General features: G+C 53.3%; 7 protein-coding genes across 7 annotated transcripts; 5 read left to right on the plus strand and 2 right to left on the minus strand.

Annotated features, from left to right (window-relative positions):
• Nucleotides 1-315: 315 nt before the first annotated feature.
• MYCGRDRAFT_98870 (uncharacterized protein) lies at nucleotides 316-2,010 on the plus strand (the record flags this gene model as incomplete). The annotated part of the gene is made up of 2 exons (XM_003856710.1): nucleotides 316-488; nucleotides 542-2,010. 2 exons carry the CDS (start codon nucleotides 371-373, stop codon nucleotides 2,008-2,010), a joined length of 1,587 nt encoding a protein of 528 aa, XP_003856758.1.
• A 159-nt stretch (nucleotides 2,011-2,169) lies between these two features.
• Nucleotides 2,170-2,818, minus strand: MYCGRDRAFT_67455 (uncharacterized protein; the record flags this gene model as incomplete). The annotated part of the gene is made up of 1 exon (XM_003856872.1): nucleotides 2,170-2,818. The coding sequence occupies one exon, from the start codon at nucleotides 2,816-2,818 to the stop codon at nucleotides 2,234-2,236; it is 585 nt and encodes a 194-aa protein (XP_003856920.1).
• A 237-nt stretch (nucleotides 2,819-3,055) lies between these two features.
• Nucleotides 3,056-3,901, plus strand: MYCGRDRAFT_67458 (uncharacterized protein; the record flags this gene model as incomplete). The annotated part of the gene is made up of 3 exons (XM_003856711.1): nucleotides 3,056-3,175; nucleotides 3,255-3,502; nucleotides 3,630-3,901. The coding sequence occupies 3 exons, from the start codon at nucleotides 3,056-3,058 to the stop codon at nucleotides 3,832-3,834; spliced, it is 573 nt and encodes a 190-aa protein (XP_003856759.1).
• Nucleotides 3,902-4,005: 104 nt separating this feature from the next.
• On the minus strand, nucleotides 4,006-4,857 carry MYCGRDRAFT_102927 (uncharacterized protein; the record flags this gene model as incomplete). The annotated part of the gene is made up of 3 exons (XM_003856871.1): nucleotides 4,006-4,554; nucleotides 4,626-4,753; nucleotides 4,810-4,857. The coding sequence occupies 3 exons, from the start codon at nucleotides 4,821-4,823 to the stop codon at nucleotides 4,433-4,435; spliced, it is 264 nt and encodes an 87-aa protein (XP_003856919.1).
• Nucleotides 4,858-5,205: 348 nt separating this feature from the next.
• Nucleotides 5,206-7,392, plus strand: MYCGRDRAFT_10934 (uncharacterized protein; the record flags this gene model as incomplete). Its single annotated transcript, XM_003856712.1, has 1 exon — nucleotides 5,206-7,392. A coding segment is annotated over one exon (2,187 nt), but the record flags the coding sequence as incomplete, so codon positions are not given.
• A 544-nt stretch (nucleotides 7,393-7,936) lies between these two features.
• Nucleotides 7,937-9,407, plus strand: MYCGRDRAFT_107729 (uncharacterized protein; the record flags this gene model as incomplete). Its single annotated transcript, XM_003856713.1, has 2 exons — nucleotides 7,937-8,024; nucleotides 8,102-9,407. 2 exons carry the CDS (start codon nucleotides 7,937-7,939, stop codon nucleotides 9,382-9,384), a joined length of 1,371 nt encoding a protein of 456 aa, XP_003856761.1.
• A 515-nt stretch (nucleotides 9,408-9,922) lies between these two features.
• MYCGRDRAFT_107730 (uncharacterized protein) lies at nucleotides 9,923-12,652 on the plus strand (the record flags this gene model as incomplete). The annotated part of the gene is made up of 3 exons (XM_003856714.1): nucleotides 9,923-10,257; nucleotides 10,326-12,284; nucleotides 12,341-12,652. The coding sequence occupies 3 exons, from the start codon at nucleotides 10,159-10,161 to the stop codon at nucleotides 12,650-12,652; spliced, it is 2,370 nt and encodes a 789-aa protein (XP_003856762.1).
• Nucleotides 12,653-12,888: the final 236 nt, after the last annotated feature.

Raw genomic sequence — 12,888 nt, forward strand, 5'->3', positions numbered from 1 at the left:
CGTGAGCTTCATAGCCGTTGTAGCCGATGTCGCGGGGAGCAGGGCGTACCTACGACAGAATGGACGTATATTACGCGTTGACCGCCTTTCAAGTCCTCTTTTTGCACATCCGAAGTTGCTACATTGCCCACGTTCACTGGTCATGATGGTACATTCTGGCGGAAAGGAAGATGGAATACTCAAAGGCGATGCACCAAGCGATCTGGAAGCAGAGCGGAATGAAGCGAATGGTACGAATGGAATTCCGCCTGCGAGCGCACATCCTCGTTCAGAGTACATCGAGCGGATAAGCGTTCCCCTCAACGACGTTCCAGCTTTCACGCCGACGAAGAAGCTGCGATGCGCAATCATTGGGGCTGGCTTTTCAGGTATGATGATGGCCCACAAGCTGCAGTATAAGTACGCCGAAGAGCTTGGTAAACTTCTCGACTTCGTTATATACGAAGCACGATCTACCGTCGGAGGGACCTGGGACGCTAACACTTACCGTAAGCATACATCTTCACGGCTGAAAGATCTGGTCGCAGCTGACATTGGACAGCCGGCGTGCGATGTGACGTGCCGTCTGCTATTTATTGTTTTCCGTTTGAGCCATATCCAGAGTGGTCGCATTTCTTCTCTAGGGGCGAGCAAATCCAGGAGTACTTCCAGATGGCAGTTAAGAAGTGGAAGCTGGATGAGCATATCCTGTTTAATCACCGAGTCCAGGATGCCACGTGGATCGAAGCCAAGGCACAGTGGAAGCTGGTCGTCCAGCACGAAGGCCGCGAAATCGTGGATCATGTCGATATTCTGATATCGGCGCGCGGTTTTCTCTCAAGCTGGCACTGGCCCGAAATTTCCGGCATTCACGACTTCGCCGGGAAGAAGGTTCACAGCGCAGATTGGGATCACTCTTTCGACTATTCCCACAAGAGGATTGCCGTGATAGGGAATGGCTCATCGGGCATACAGATCTTGCCTGAAATGGCAAAGCTTGAGGGCAGCGAAGTCATTAGCTTTCAGAGAAGTCCGACATGGATCGTATCGAGGCATGCGCCTGCACGGTTGCTGGGCAGAGACGATCCGGATCCGAACCCAGCGTATACGGAAGAGGACAAAGCGAAGTTCCGAGACCCAGAAGAAATGAGGAAGTACCGCAAGGCTGTCCAAGCAGGCGTAAACAAGGGCTTCAAGCTGTTCGTAAAGGGCTCCGACTACAATTCCGAAATGACAACGTTCGCCACGAAGCAAATGTCGGAAAAGCTCAACAACGATACTGAATTGTGCGAGAAGCTGATTCCAAAGTACGAGTTGGGCTGTCGCAGAATCACTCCTGGAACTGGCTATCTCGAAGCTTTCACGCAGTCGAATGTGAAGCTGGAGAACAACGAGATCTCACACATCTCAGCCAAGGGCATACACACAAAGAAGGGCGAGTTCCACAAGCTCGATGTGATCGTCTGCGCCACAGGCTTCGACATCAGCCAAGTTCCGAACTTCCCGTTGATCGGCCGAGATGGAGTCAGCCTTGCAGAGAAGTGGAAGGATGAGCCGGAGAGCTATATGTCGCTTGCCTGCCCCGATATGCCAAACTTGTTCTTTTTCACGGGACCCAACGCTACAGTAGGCCATGGTTCGCTCATCTTCAGCCTGGACTGGTCTGCCGAGTGGATGATTCGTTGGATCCAGAAGATGGCATACGAGGATATCGCATCGATAGCGCCGAAGCAGGATGTGGTCGATGAGTTTGTCCGATATGGAGACCAGATCCACAAGACATTGACGTGGACGGGAGGTTGTCGGTCGTGGTACAAGGCAAACCGCGTCAACGGTAGAGTCACTGCGACGTTTGCCGGATCTGCCATATTGTACGAGAAGCTGGTGAACGGCAGGCTCCGTCCGGAAGACTTTGAGATCCGCTATCGCAGTGCCAATCGCTGGCGGTTCCTCGGGAACGGCTTCACCGATTACGAGCTCCAGGAGGACAACGATCTCAGCTATTACGTCCCAGAGGTCGGTGAAATATAGCGAGCCGAATCGATGTCTCTGTCTTCGCTTCTCTGCTTTTCCGATCAATGCTCGCTTGTATCGGCAGGCAGCATGACACATGAGCCTTAGCTCGAGTCCCTTCGCGAAGCCGTGCAGCTATGCTGTCTTTCGAAGAGCTTCGGCTGCAAGGGCTCGCTAGAATACTCGCCAGTATTCTTAAGCTTCTGGTCGTAGGCGTGTTCCATCTCTGATAGCTGGCCGCTCAGAAGAACTTGATACCGGCGCTCTCCTCCTGACCAAAGATTTGACCCTTCCCTCGCTTCACCAGCACAGCCAGGACTTTCCGTAGCAAAGTCTCGTCAATGTCCTTCCACTCTTTGCCCTGCACTGCATCACCTTCCCTCAGCTCGTAGATTGTAAGCACGGTGCCCTTTTGACCAGTATCATCGATCCAGCTGTAGATGGTGTCCGCCCACTCGGCTGGTGTCTTCCAGTAGATATAGCAGGTACTACTTTGCTCGCCCCGCCCTGTCGATGGAATCCATTCAATGCGAGGTCCATTCTCGGGTTTGCTCATGTAGTCGAGGACCGTGCGAACGTCGGCGGACTTCAGGGAGCGTTTGATGCTGGCGTTTCCAAACAGATCGGCGGGCGGCGAGGATAGAGACAGCCGAAAGATTCGCTGCTGGGCGCAGTACGACGTGATGATGCTAGACCAAAGCTCGAGCTGGCGTGCACGCGTGGTGAGGTTTGGCTGGAGTGTATAGAAAGGCGGGTACTTCTTGATCGAGGCGAAGTCGGTGGTATCGGGAGCTCCGCTGTCAACAGGCTTCTGCTCAGATGCCATGGACGGTCCTGAGATTGACAGCCCTGCGAGGGATTGTTCGGCCATGGTGACTATTGGAGTTGGAGATGTCGAATTGGGGAATGTTCAAAGTGCTGTTCAAGCCTCCAATCAATGCCCATCAAAACGACCCGCTAAGTTTTGATGGGAATCCCCGATCGGGTTTCGTGCGCTAACCTCACTTCCGACTTCAGTCGTCTAGCCATTGCGCATGCGCTGTACACACACATACCACCCACGATGATTCCCTCAAGGACGGCACGAACAGTCGCGCGCCGACTACGGTCGCAGAATGTCGCGCAGCGGCGACAGGCTTCGGGATCCCACGGCCATGACGGTCCCGTGAACGAGAGCTACGGTGTACGGCTATCCCGAGCACGACAGCAATATGCGGCCTGCTCAAGTGTATGTCCCTGACAATCGCTGACATGATCTGTAGCGCGGATTCTTCATCGCCATTGCTGCTATTCCCGCGTCCATGGCCCTCTACAAGTTCAGCGGACAGGGCAGCAACGACAAGCCATACTTCACCCGCTGGATCTCCGAAACATACGCCGGGTACAAGACGCAATGGGCGCAGCGAAACGACACGCACACGAGAGCTATGGAGCAGGCGGCGGCGGACAGGAGTTTGTTCATTCATGAGACCAACAACAACGTCAGACATGTGGATCTGAGATACCCTGAGTACGTCGTATACAACATGCTTAGCATGCCACGATTGGAGCGCGCGTGGAATAGGGCAGCGCTCCCACGGCACTTCGTGCTCAGTGTAAAGGTGGTAAAGGTGCAAGGGCTGACAGTTTACTCGCAGACAATTCAACCACTCCAACCCATGGAACGTGCCAGCCGGTCGCGGTGGTGCCAACTTGGATGTCTTGATTGAGAAATACCAGAAGGAGGCATACAGCAAGCAGGAGGAGAAGCACCAGCAATTAAAGGACAACAAGGTTCCGGCAGAGCAGCCTTTTGAGAACTTCCGCAAGGTGACACCGGCTGCTGCAGACAGCGGATCTTGAGTTGGTTTTCGTTTGTATGTAAATAGCTGCAAGCTGGGAACGATAACCTCTGCAATGCTCCTTGTGCCAAACGTCAGCCTTGCCTACGTGCAATACATCGAGTAATGATCGCGGACGTCGGTAATTTTCGAGCACAGGATGCGATGCGGATCGGCGAATGTGATAGATGTCGGCTCATCTCTGTACATGCCATACAAGCTGGCCGCGCAGGCTACTGAAGAGGTCGTTTAGCAACAGTCCGAAGCTTTGAAAGCTGGCCATATCCCTGACCGTAAAGCGAGCGTAGCAAACCCTCGCGACAGCCGTGTCTATAGCACTCAAAGCTCCGCACAGATCGCACTCGAATGTCTCCGAAGCGAATGCTCGACTAGTCGTATGCCAGCAGCTGTCCGCCTCGTGGACATAATTGCTCCTCTACTTTAGGGAGCGCGAGAATTTTGGAGTGCCGCGATCTTTCTGGATATCGTGGACGATGGTCTGCGACCGGCATGATCCTCCTGTTCCTTGAACGCCTTGCAATGCCGCTGGATATTGTATCATGCCTAATGTTTAGGTCTTCTCACTTTCTTTCATCGCCCGTGTCCTTCTAACCATAAGATCACTTTGGTCCAGCACTCCTGACCATACTCGAATGCGGTGCTGCTGCGTTCTCGACTGGCGCATCGGGAACGGGAACGTCGGAGAAGTCATCTTGCCCGATGGCACGGATTGTCCATGTATCTATGCCGGTGAATCAGCTTGAAAGTTCATTGCTTTCCGGAGTTATGTTTTGCTCATGCAGAGTAACGTACAAACTCCCGCAACGAAGCCGAATAATGCAAGGCCGGTCAGTCCATTGCGGATGAGATATGGCTGTCTGGCACGGTAGAGTGCGGCAGATGGTCGATTGTTCTTGTCGTAGTAAGACGATTGGGGTATTCTAAAAGCATTGTCAGTCCATACTGTATCTCGGCGATTCTTCTTCCGTCCACCAACCTTCCGAGAGCCATTTTTGAATGTGATGTGTAGTCGATGATGATGCTCGACTTGCGATCGATGGTCGTTCGTTCATGCCAAGCTTCTGCGCCGGTCGCGACTTCACGAGGCGGACCTCTTCCTCTGCAAGCTGCACCTCGCGTCCGCTTCTTCACAACTTCACCTCACTCTACATCACAATCAACACACCACCCTGTCCTTTCAACTTCCGCCGCGACAACAACACCACCATCACCGCCAGCAATGTCCGCCGACCAGGGAGGGAATTGAGTCTCCTTTTGTAGATACCTCGCCCAGTGCGTGCAGTAGCAGCAGCTCGTGTTACCTCGTGACTCTCCATACACGCCAACAACATTACGCTGCAGTTGCCGCAACGCTGCGATGGCGACGGCCAGCGAGACTCTGAAATCGCTCAATTCTGCACGCGACATCGTGCTGCGCGATCCCACTCTATACCCTGCCGTAGTGCCTGGTATCGTTCAAGTCGTTACGCCTGCAGCACAGCTCGAGCTGCGAAGATGGGGCGCCGATTTCCTCGCAGAAACGTTCGCTTCGCAGGTCGTGACCCGAGAATCGAAGCAGCAGATGTCTTCGGAGGTGCTCGATACTATCAAAGGCTATTTGAACCGGAAGGATATCGCGGGGGAGGAGGAGGACACGAACGTCGTGAAGAGCGCGGTACAATGTGCTGCGAGCATATATGAGTTCGTGTTCAGGCACACGGTGACCGCGCCGACAGATACGGAGACATGGGCCAAGATCGCCAGCATCAAGAGCAGCATTTTACGGAGGATGGACACAGCAGCGCCCGGAGTACGGATATGTTGCATCAAATTTGTCGCATGCGTGGTACAGACTCAGACGCCAGGCTTGGTCGCAGATCCTCGGCGGCCTGAGTATGAGATCAGTCTGGCGCTTGTACCAAGAGACCACCCTGTCATACCGCCTGCCAACCTCGAGGCTGAGGCTTCTGGACTTCTGGACAGGCTGTTGAGTGTGCTGCAGGACAATGTCGATGACCCTCTCCTCGTGACTGCCACCTTGAACGCCCTCGCAAACCTTGTGCATAAGCGCGCGAGTGTCGCGAGTAAGGTCTTGACCACAGTCCTCAACTTCAACCCGCTCAAGTCAGCGACCCGACCTCTATCATCCAGAAATCGAGTCACCATCAGAAGCATGACACGAACAACGATGTCCTTCCTTCTGAATTGTCTTAAACGCAACCCAAACAGCACCTTCGCTGGCAGGATACAGCAGCAAATCGAGCGGTTGAAACACAACTTGACGGAAGTGTTCTCGGAGAACAATCAACTAAAGCGACCTGCCCCTGATGCGCCAGCCAACGGATTAGACGACGCGAAGCGGCAGCGACTCAACCATGCAGCAGCAAATGGAGCTCCTGTGCAGCAACAACGACCTCACCCGCCGCGTCCAACCGCATATCCCCCCTTACCACCTGGCCCGGTATCTCTTGCCCAAATATGGACGCTTACAGACGATGTCCGGATAAACACATTCCCTGTCGAGCGTGTGCCCCGAAATATCATGGAGACGCTAGTCCCTGCTCTCTTCCAAGCCCTGACCGAGGACCGACTGAACGAAGCCATCAATGTGGTGAGATCAAGGTGGCTCGAGCTGAGCAAGAAAACAGCGGTGGATGCCGCCAAAGCTGTCACTGGTGACGACGATGATGACGATTACGATCCCCTCGCGACATTCGAGGACACCGACCAAATCCTGAACAGACTAGATGATGCACCTCCCAATGGTGTAGCTCCCGAGATTGCTGTCACTACCTTCAACTTACCTCCGCCTCCGCCCCTGACCGACCAAGATCGAGACGAATACAGCAAGACGGCTTTGACGCGCGTCTTTGGAACCCTTGCGAGTCTCGACAAAGAAGCCAAACCAAAGGCTCGACAAGCCCACGAGCATGGCTTCAATAGACTCGCAGCCGTTTCAGCGAGTCACGATAGAGAAGGCTGGATCACGCTCGTCACTCGACTAGCAACACGGTCTTCGTTCGACCTAGGAGAGAAGGACGAAGTGAAGAAAGAGAACCAGGACCGTTCGCTCAGCAAAAGGGGCCATGTATTCAACCTCTCCGCTGGCATACGCGAGTCACTTTTGAACTATGTCATGGAGAGCTTCCGGAGCAGGATGGAGGTGGCTATCATCTGGCTGAATGAGGAGTGGTATTCAGATCGATTGCAGCAGAAGCAGAACGAAGCACAAGGCATGGATGTCGACAGCGACGACCTGCCGAATTACTGGTTCTGGACATTGCGACTACTGGATGGTATGATGCCATACTTCGACGTCAAAGATGGTCGCATCCTCATCAGATTGCTGTCCGAAGTACCGGCCATCAACCGCGATGTGCTTGATAGAGTGAGGAAGATTGCCGAGGATCCGGAGCGTGTGGCCATCAGCACGAATGCGCTACTGTATCTGATCATGTTTAAGCCTCCGGTGCGGGAGCTTGCGATCGATTGTGTGGAGCAGATGTGGAGGGAGAACAGTGATGCGAAGACTTCGACGAAGAAGATTCTGGTGAAATGGCGGCCGGCAGTGCTCGAGGAGGTCAAGGAGGAGGTCAAGGCGGAGGGCTGAATCAAAGGGCATGCATGACACACTGTGCATCTTGAAAGCATGTGTGGGGGAGCTGCATTGTGATGACAGGAGCAGCCGTGTCCTCTACAAGAAGGAGAGTTAGTGAGAAGGCTCCAAGCTATCGCTGCGCTTGAGAGCCATATCAGGCACTCGCGCATATGGATGGGCCGCAGGCATATGGGGAAAGATCACAGCCATCGTTCTATATTCGACGGGCATTCACCCGTGACTGCATATTGCAAGGTTCTGTGGTCATGCGACACCTCTTCTGCCTTGTCCCGTGAAAGTGAAGTGATAAAGTGACTAGTGTGGCTGCTTTAGGCCTCAGACCACTGTGAAGTCTAAACTCTATTTCAAGACTTGAACCGGTACGCCAACGGATCGTGCCCACATAAAGAACAACGACACCGTTTAGGCAATTAAAACCACCCATTTGCCTTCTTCACGAAGCGCGACTCCTTTCCTTCATGCACTTCTCCAACTCACACCGCCCACACTCAAGTCGTTGGTAATTATGACCATGACAGCGAAGCTCCGTCCGTTGCCATTCCCTCCGATCGCTCAAGTTATGAGAGTAGATGCTAAACATACTGAATCAGGCGGTATGTCAACAAGTTTCTTTTACTTCGCTCTCACGCTACAGCACTCCTTGGAACTCGACGAACCTGCTCGATGTCAGCTATTGGACTGGATATCTGCTACACCTGCCTGCCTGCCCTTCGACGTGCCAAACGAAGTGACGTCCGCACCTGGAGACGAAACCCGGAACACTGGCCCTGCCGATCCTGGACAAATGCCGGGGGAACTATCAACACAGCGCTTACACTACTGATTGACCGCATTTGCACTTGGCTAATCGTTTCATCTTTCACAGGCCTTGCAACTCGCTCCTCAGCGGTGCAGACGCCTCTTCCACCGCCTCCGCCTCCGCCTTCCGATGACTACAACTATACCACCTCCTCGATACCAAGCTTACCGGAGCTCGCCATGACCAGCTACCAGATGTTCAGCACCCCTCCGAGCAACGGTGTAAGCACAGCAACTTCGAACAACTTCCTACTTTCACCCAGCACCAATGGCACAAGACGGACTTCTGGAGGAGATGTCTCCTCACAATCACGGAGCACCGATGCTTCCCCCAATGCTCGACCATCGTCACCTACATCAGACAGCGGCACCAACTGGAGCTCAGCTGTTGGTCATGCCACCACCGGAGGGAAGTCAGGGAGGGTGATTGAGAAGTTGATGACAGACAACGACCGACTCAAGCGCGAACTCAAAGAGCAAATTATCAAAGGGGAGGAACTGCAACGAGGGATTCAAATGGCCAAACCACGCATCGACGCATTACAAGCAGAGAACGACAATCTGACGCATGCGCGGGGAGTGGACAACGCTCTCCTTGCACGACGAGACCGTATGATCACAGAGCTCAAAGCAGACCTCGCAGCGGAGCGCAAGAGAAGGGAAATGCATGAAGTGAGGTCACAAAAGCTCGAGACGGAAAGAGACGAGGCGATAGAGGAGAAGCGGAAAAACATCCAAGACCTTACAGAAAGCGAAAAGCATGCCACGACGCACGCCAACATCCTCGAGACAAGCCACAAGCAGCTATCCGCAACGTATCGAGCACGGCTAGAGGCCACCAGGCAGGAAATCACTGCTTTGCGTGAACAGCGCGAGGAGCAAGAATCGCGTCTTTCGAAGCTGGATGTGGTATCCGATCAGATGCGGCAGGAATTGGAACGATCAAGAAAAGTGCAAGTAGAAATGATGTCGAAGTGGGATACTCTTAGCTCGTCACTGCAAAGCCGAGTCGATCAGGTTCTCAACGACAATCGGGCGGACACGGAGAAGTTGCGAGCTTTGAGCGAGGAGATGGAAGAAGTGGTGAATAAGATGCGATGGGTTATGAATTTGAAGCAGAATACGAGCCTGGACCAGACTGCCTCGTCTGCTTAGCGGCATTGGAATCGTTCATATGGATGTTTTGGTTTAGCGATGGCGTAATGGTCGATTTCTACCTCTGATATGAGGCGCGACGAGGGTGTCGCTTGAGAGCATGAAGAGTATGCATATAGCTCCATGGTCTTGTCAGGCGGACCTCATGCATTTCGAGGTCTTGGAAAAGCTGTTGGTGGTCCGATCAGATGATCCAGCTTTACCTTATCAACGCACAAATATGAAACCTCTCTGGGCGATGTCGTCCACCATGGTTCACTTGCAATCGCATCTGGCCTGCTCAATCCAATTGTCTCCGTCTCATGTCGGCAACGGTCGTCTTGGAGATGCTCAGGCAAATTGCATATCTTGCTTGCAAATGATTCTGTCAGGACTTCAGTAGATTCTGATGCTATTGCATCCAGGATTCACGCTGTCACGTGCGAGGGTGAAGCTTGCCGGCCTTCGAATTCGCCTCAGCCAGAACCAGGTTTGTGGATGCGCGCCAACAAACAGCGCAGCCTTCTAGTTACCCGCGAACCGCACCGCACCGCACTTCTTTCAACCACCTCACACTTTCAATCCTCCGCGCAGCCGCAGGCGACGTTGTGCAATTCTTCGACCCCTTCCGAGACTCGCCTTGAACTTTTTCCATTACCACGATCAAAACAAGCAGGGATTCCGCTGTCTACCTTTCCGCGCCGGCTTCGAGAGCCGCATCACACGAGCACGGTTGTCGCGGGTCAACAATAGTATCGCAGCCTTCTTCTCCTCGCCGCTTTTCTCCCAGCGACCATGGCTGCCTTTGGAGAGGAGCTGTTGGGCGTCGTCAACAAACTGCAGGATTTGGTCTTTAACACAATTGGAAATGATTCCCTGGATCTTCCTCAAATCGTACGTGGAGTTCCTCAACAAGTCAAAACATTCTCAAACTGGGACGGCTCGATCTAACAACGCAACAGGTCGTGGTAGGCTCTCAATCCTCTGGCAAATCCTCCGTACTCGAGAACATCGTCGGCAAAGACTTCCTCCCTCGCGGCAGCGGCATCGTCACTCGAAGACCGCTCATCCTCCAACTCATCAACCTTCCCTCCGAGCGATCCGACAAGCCTAGCGACCATGAGGTACATATCCCACACACGCCCGAGTCCGTGGCAGGACAGGATGAATGGGGCGAGTTCAACCACATGCCCGGGCGCAGGTTCTACGACTTTCAAGAGGTGAAGCGGGAGATTGAGAGCGAGACGGCACGGATAGCAGGCACAAACAAGGGCATCAACAGACAACCGATCAACCTCAAAATCTACTCGCCGCATGTGCTGAGTTTGACGCTGGTGGATTTGCCAGGTCTGACGAAAGTGCCGATTGGGGATCAGCCGTCAGATATCGAGAAACAGACTCGGAATTTGATCTCGGAATACATTGCGAAGCCAAACAGCATCATCCTGGCCGTCTCTCCCGCAAATGTGGACTTGGTCAACTCGGAATCTCTCAAGCTTGCTCGACAAGTGGATGCGACTGGCAAGCGTACGATTGGCATATTGACAAAGTTGGATCTGATGGACCATGGTACCAATGCTTTGGATATTCTCTCTGGAAGAGTCTACCCGCTCAAACTCGGCTTTATTGGAGTCGTGAACCGATCACAACAGGACATTCAAGGGAACAAGTCAATGGCGGATGCTATTCAAGCTGAGCGCGAGTTCTTCCGCATGCACCCAGCGTACCGGAATATTGCCTCGCGATGCGGTACTCAATTTCTCGCAAAGACACTTAATACCACTCTCATGACACATATCCGAGAGAGGCTACCAGATATCAAGGCCAGGCTCAACACTTTGATGGGTCAAACACAACAAGAGCTTGCTTCTTACGGAACCGATGCGTTCACTGGAAAAGAGCACCGTGGCTCGTTGATTCTCCAGCTCATGACCCGATTCGCGACATCCTTCATCTCTTCTATCGATGGTACCTCATCCGAGATCAGTACCAAGGAACTTTGCGGTGGTGCACGAATTTACTACATCTTCAACTCCGTCTTTGGCAACAGCCTGGAAACAATCGACCCGACTCAAAATCTCTCTGCTTTGGACATTCGAACGGCGATTCGCAACTCGACTGGTCCTCGACCCTCATTATTCGTCCCTGAGCTTGCGTTCGATCTTCTCGTGAAGCCACAGATCAAGATGCTTGAAATCCCCAGTCAGAGATGTGTTGAGCTTGTGTACGAAGAGCTTATCAAGATCTGCCACACCTGCGGCTCTACCGAGCTTTCACGCTACCCACGACTCCAAGGTCGACTCATCGAGGTCGTTTCTGAGCTGCTTCGCGAGCGATTAGGCCCTTCATCGACCTACGTCGAGAGTCTGATTTCTATTCAGCGAGCATACATCAACACGAACCATCCCAACTTCCTCGGTGCTGCAGCTGCCATGAGCAGCGTCATGCAAGACAAGCACGACCGCGAAAAGAAGGCTGCCGCAGCGGAGGAGAAGCGTAAGCGTGATGCGCGGCGAAAGCAGGAGCTCAACGGTGTCAATGGGACGGAAACTCCAGAGAACGAAGACGAGGAGCACAACACTGGAGTATTGCCGATCCGCTCTGCTGCAAAGACCCAGCAAACAAGGAGCATGAGCCCGGCAGTCGGTCGCGACGGTCACCGACTCGGCGGGCATCAGGCCAGTCCATCCAATGGAGCCAACGCTGGGCGAGACTCGTTCTTGAACTACTTCTTCGGCAAGGAAAATGGCGCAAACGCGAGCGCTCTGCCAGGGCAGCCGGCTGCTGGAAGCACACGACATGTCAGCCAGAACAACGAGCCCAGTATCAGTGCCAGCTTCCGAAGAGGCGATACTCGACCAGTGGTGCCTATTCCTGAGATTGTGGCTTTTGACGATACACCTCACGAGGAGAACCCTCTGGTGAGCTTTGGCGAATGTCTCAGCATATATGATTTTTTTTGCTAACATAATCGCAGGACGATCCAACCGGTCCTGCACTAACAGAACGCGAATCTCTCGAAACAGAACTCATCCGCCGACTCATCAGCAACTACTTCAACATCGTCCGCGAGACCATTGCTGACCAAGTACCCAAAGCCGTCATGCATCTCCTCGTCAACCACTCCAAAGACGTCGTACAGAATCGGCTGGTCTCGGAATTGTACCGCGAAGCTTTGTTCGAAGAACTCTTGTACGAAGACGATGGTGTACGAGAGGAGCGCGAAAAGTGCGAGAAGTTGCTCAGCACGTATAAGGAGGCCAGCAAGATTATCGGAGAGGTGCTATGATCGAGAACGGACTAGGAACAGAATGTAAATTACTGCGCACTCCTCCCTTGACTTTGTTGTCTTTCGGCTGCTGGACAAAACTCATCTCCACGCGCGGCGAGGGAGGAGGGATCTGGCGGCTACTGTGATCATTAGGTGGACGGACTGGGGACAGATCCGAGGCTGGTTGGTGGCGATAGAGAATGCTCGGCGTGGTGTGGCGAGAAAGCTGTATATTACTCATGTCGTCAGATCAC

This window comes from Zymoseptoria tritici, chromosome 1 (genome assembly GCF_000219625.1).
Source record: "Zymoseptoria tritici IPO323 chromosome 1, whole genome shotgun sequence".
Lineage (NCBI taxonomy): Eukaryota > Fungi > Ascomycota > Dothideomycetes > Mycosphaerellales > Mycosphaerellaceae > Zymoseptoria > Zymoseptoria tritici.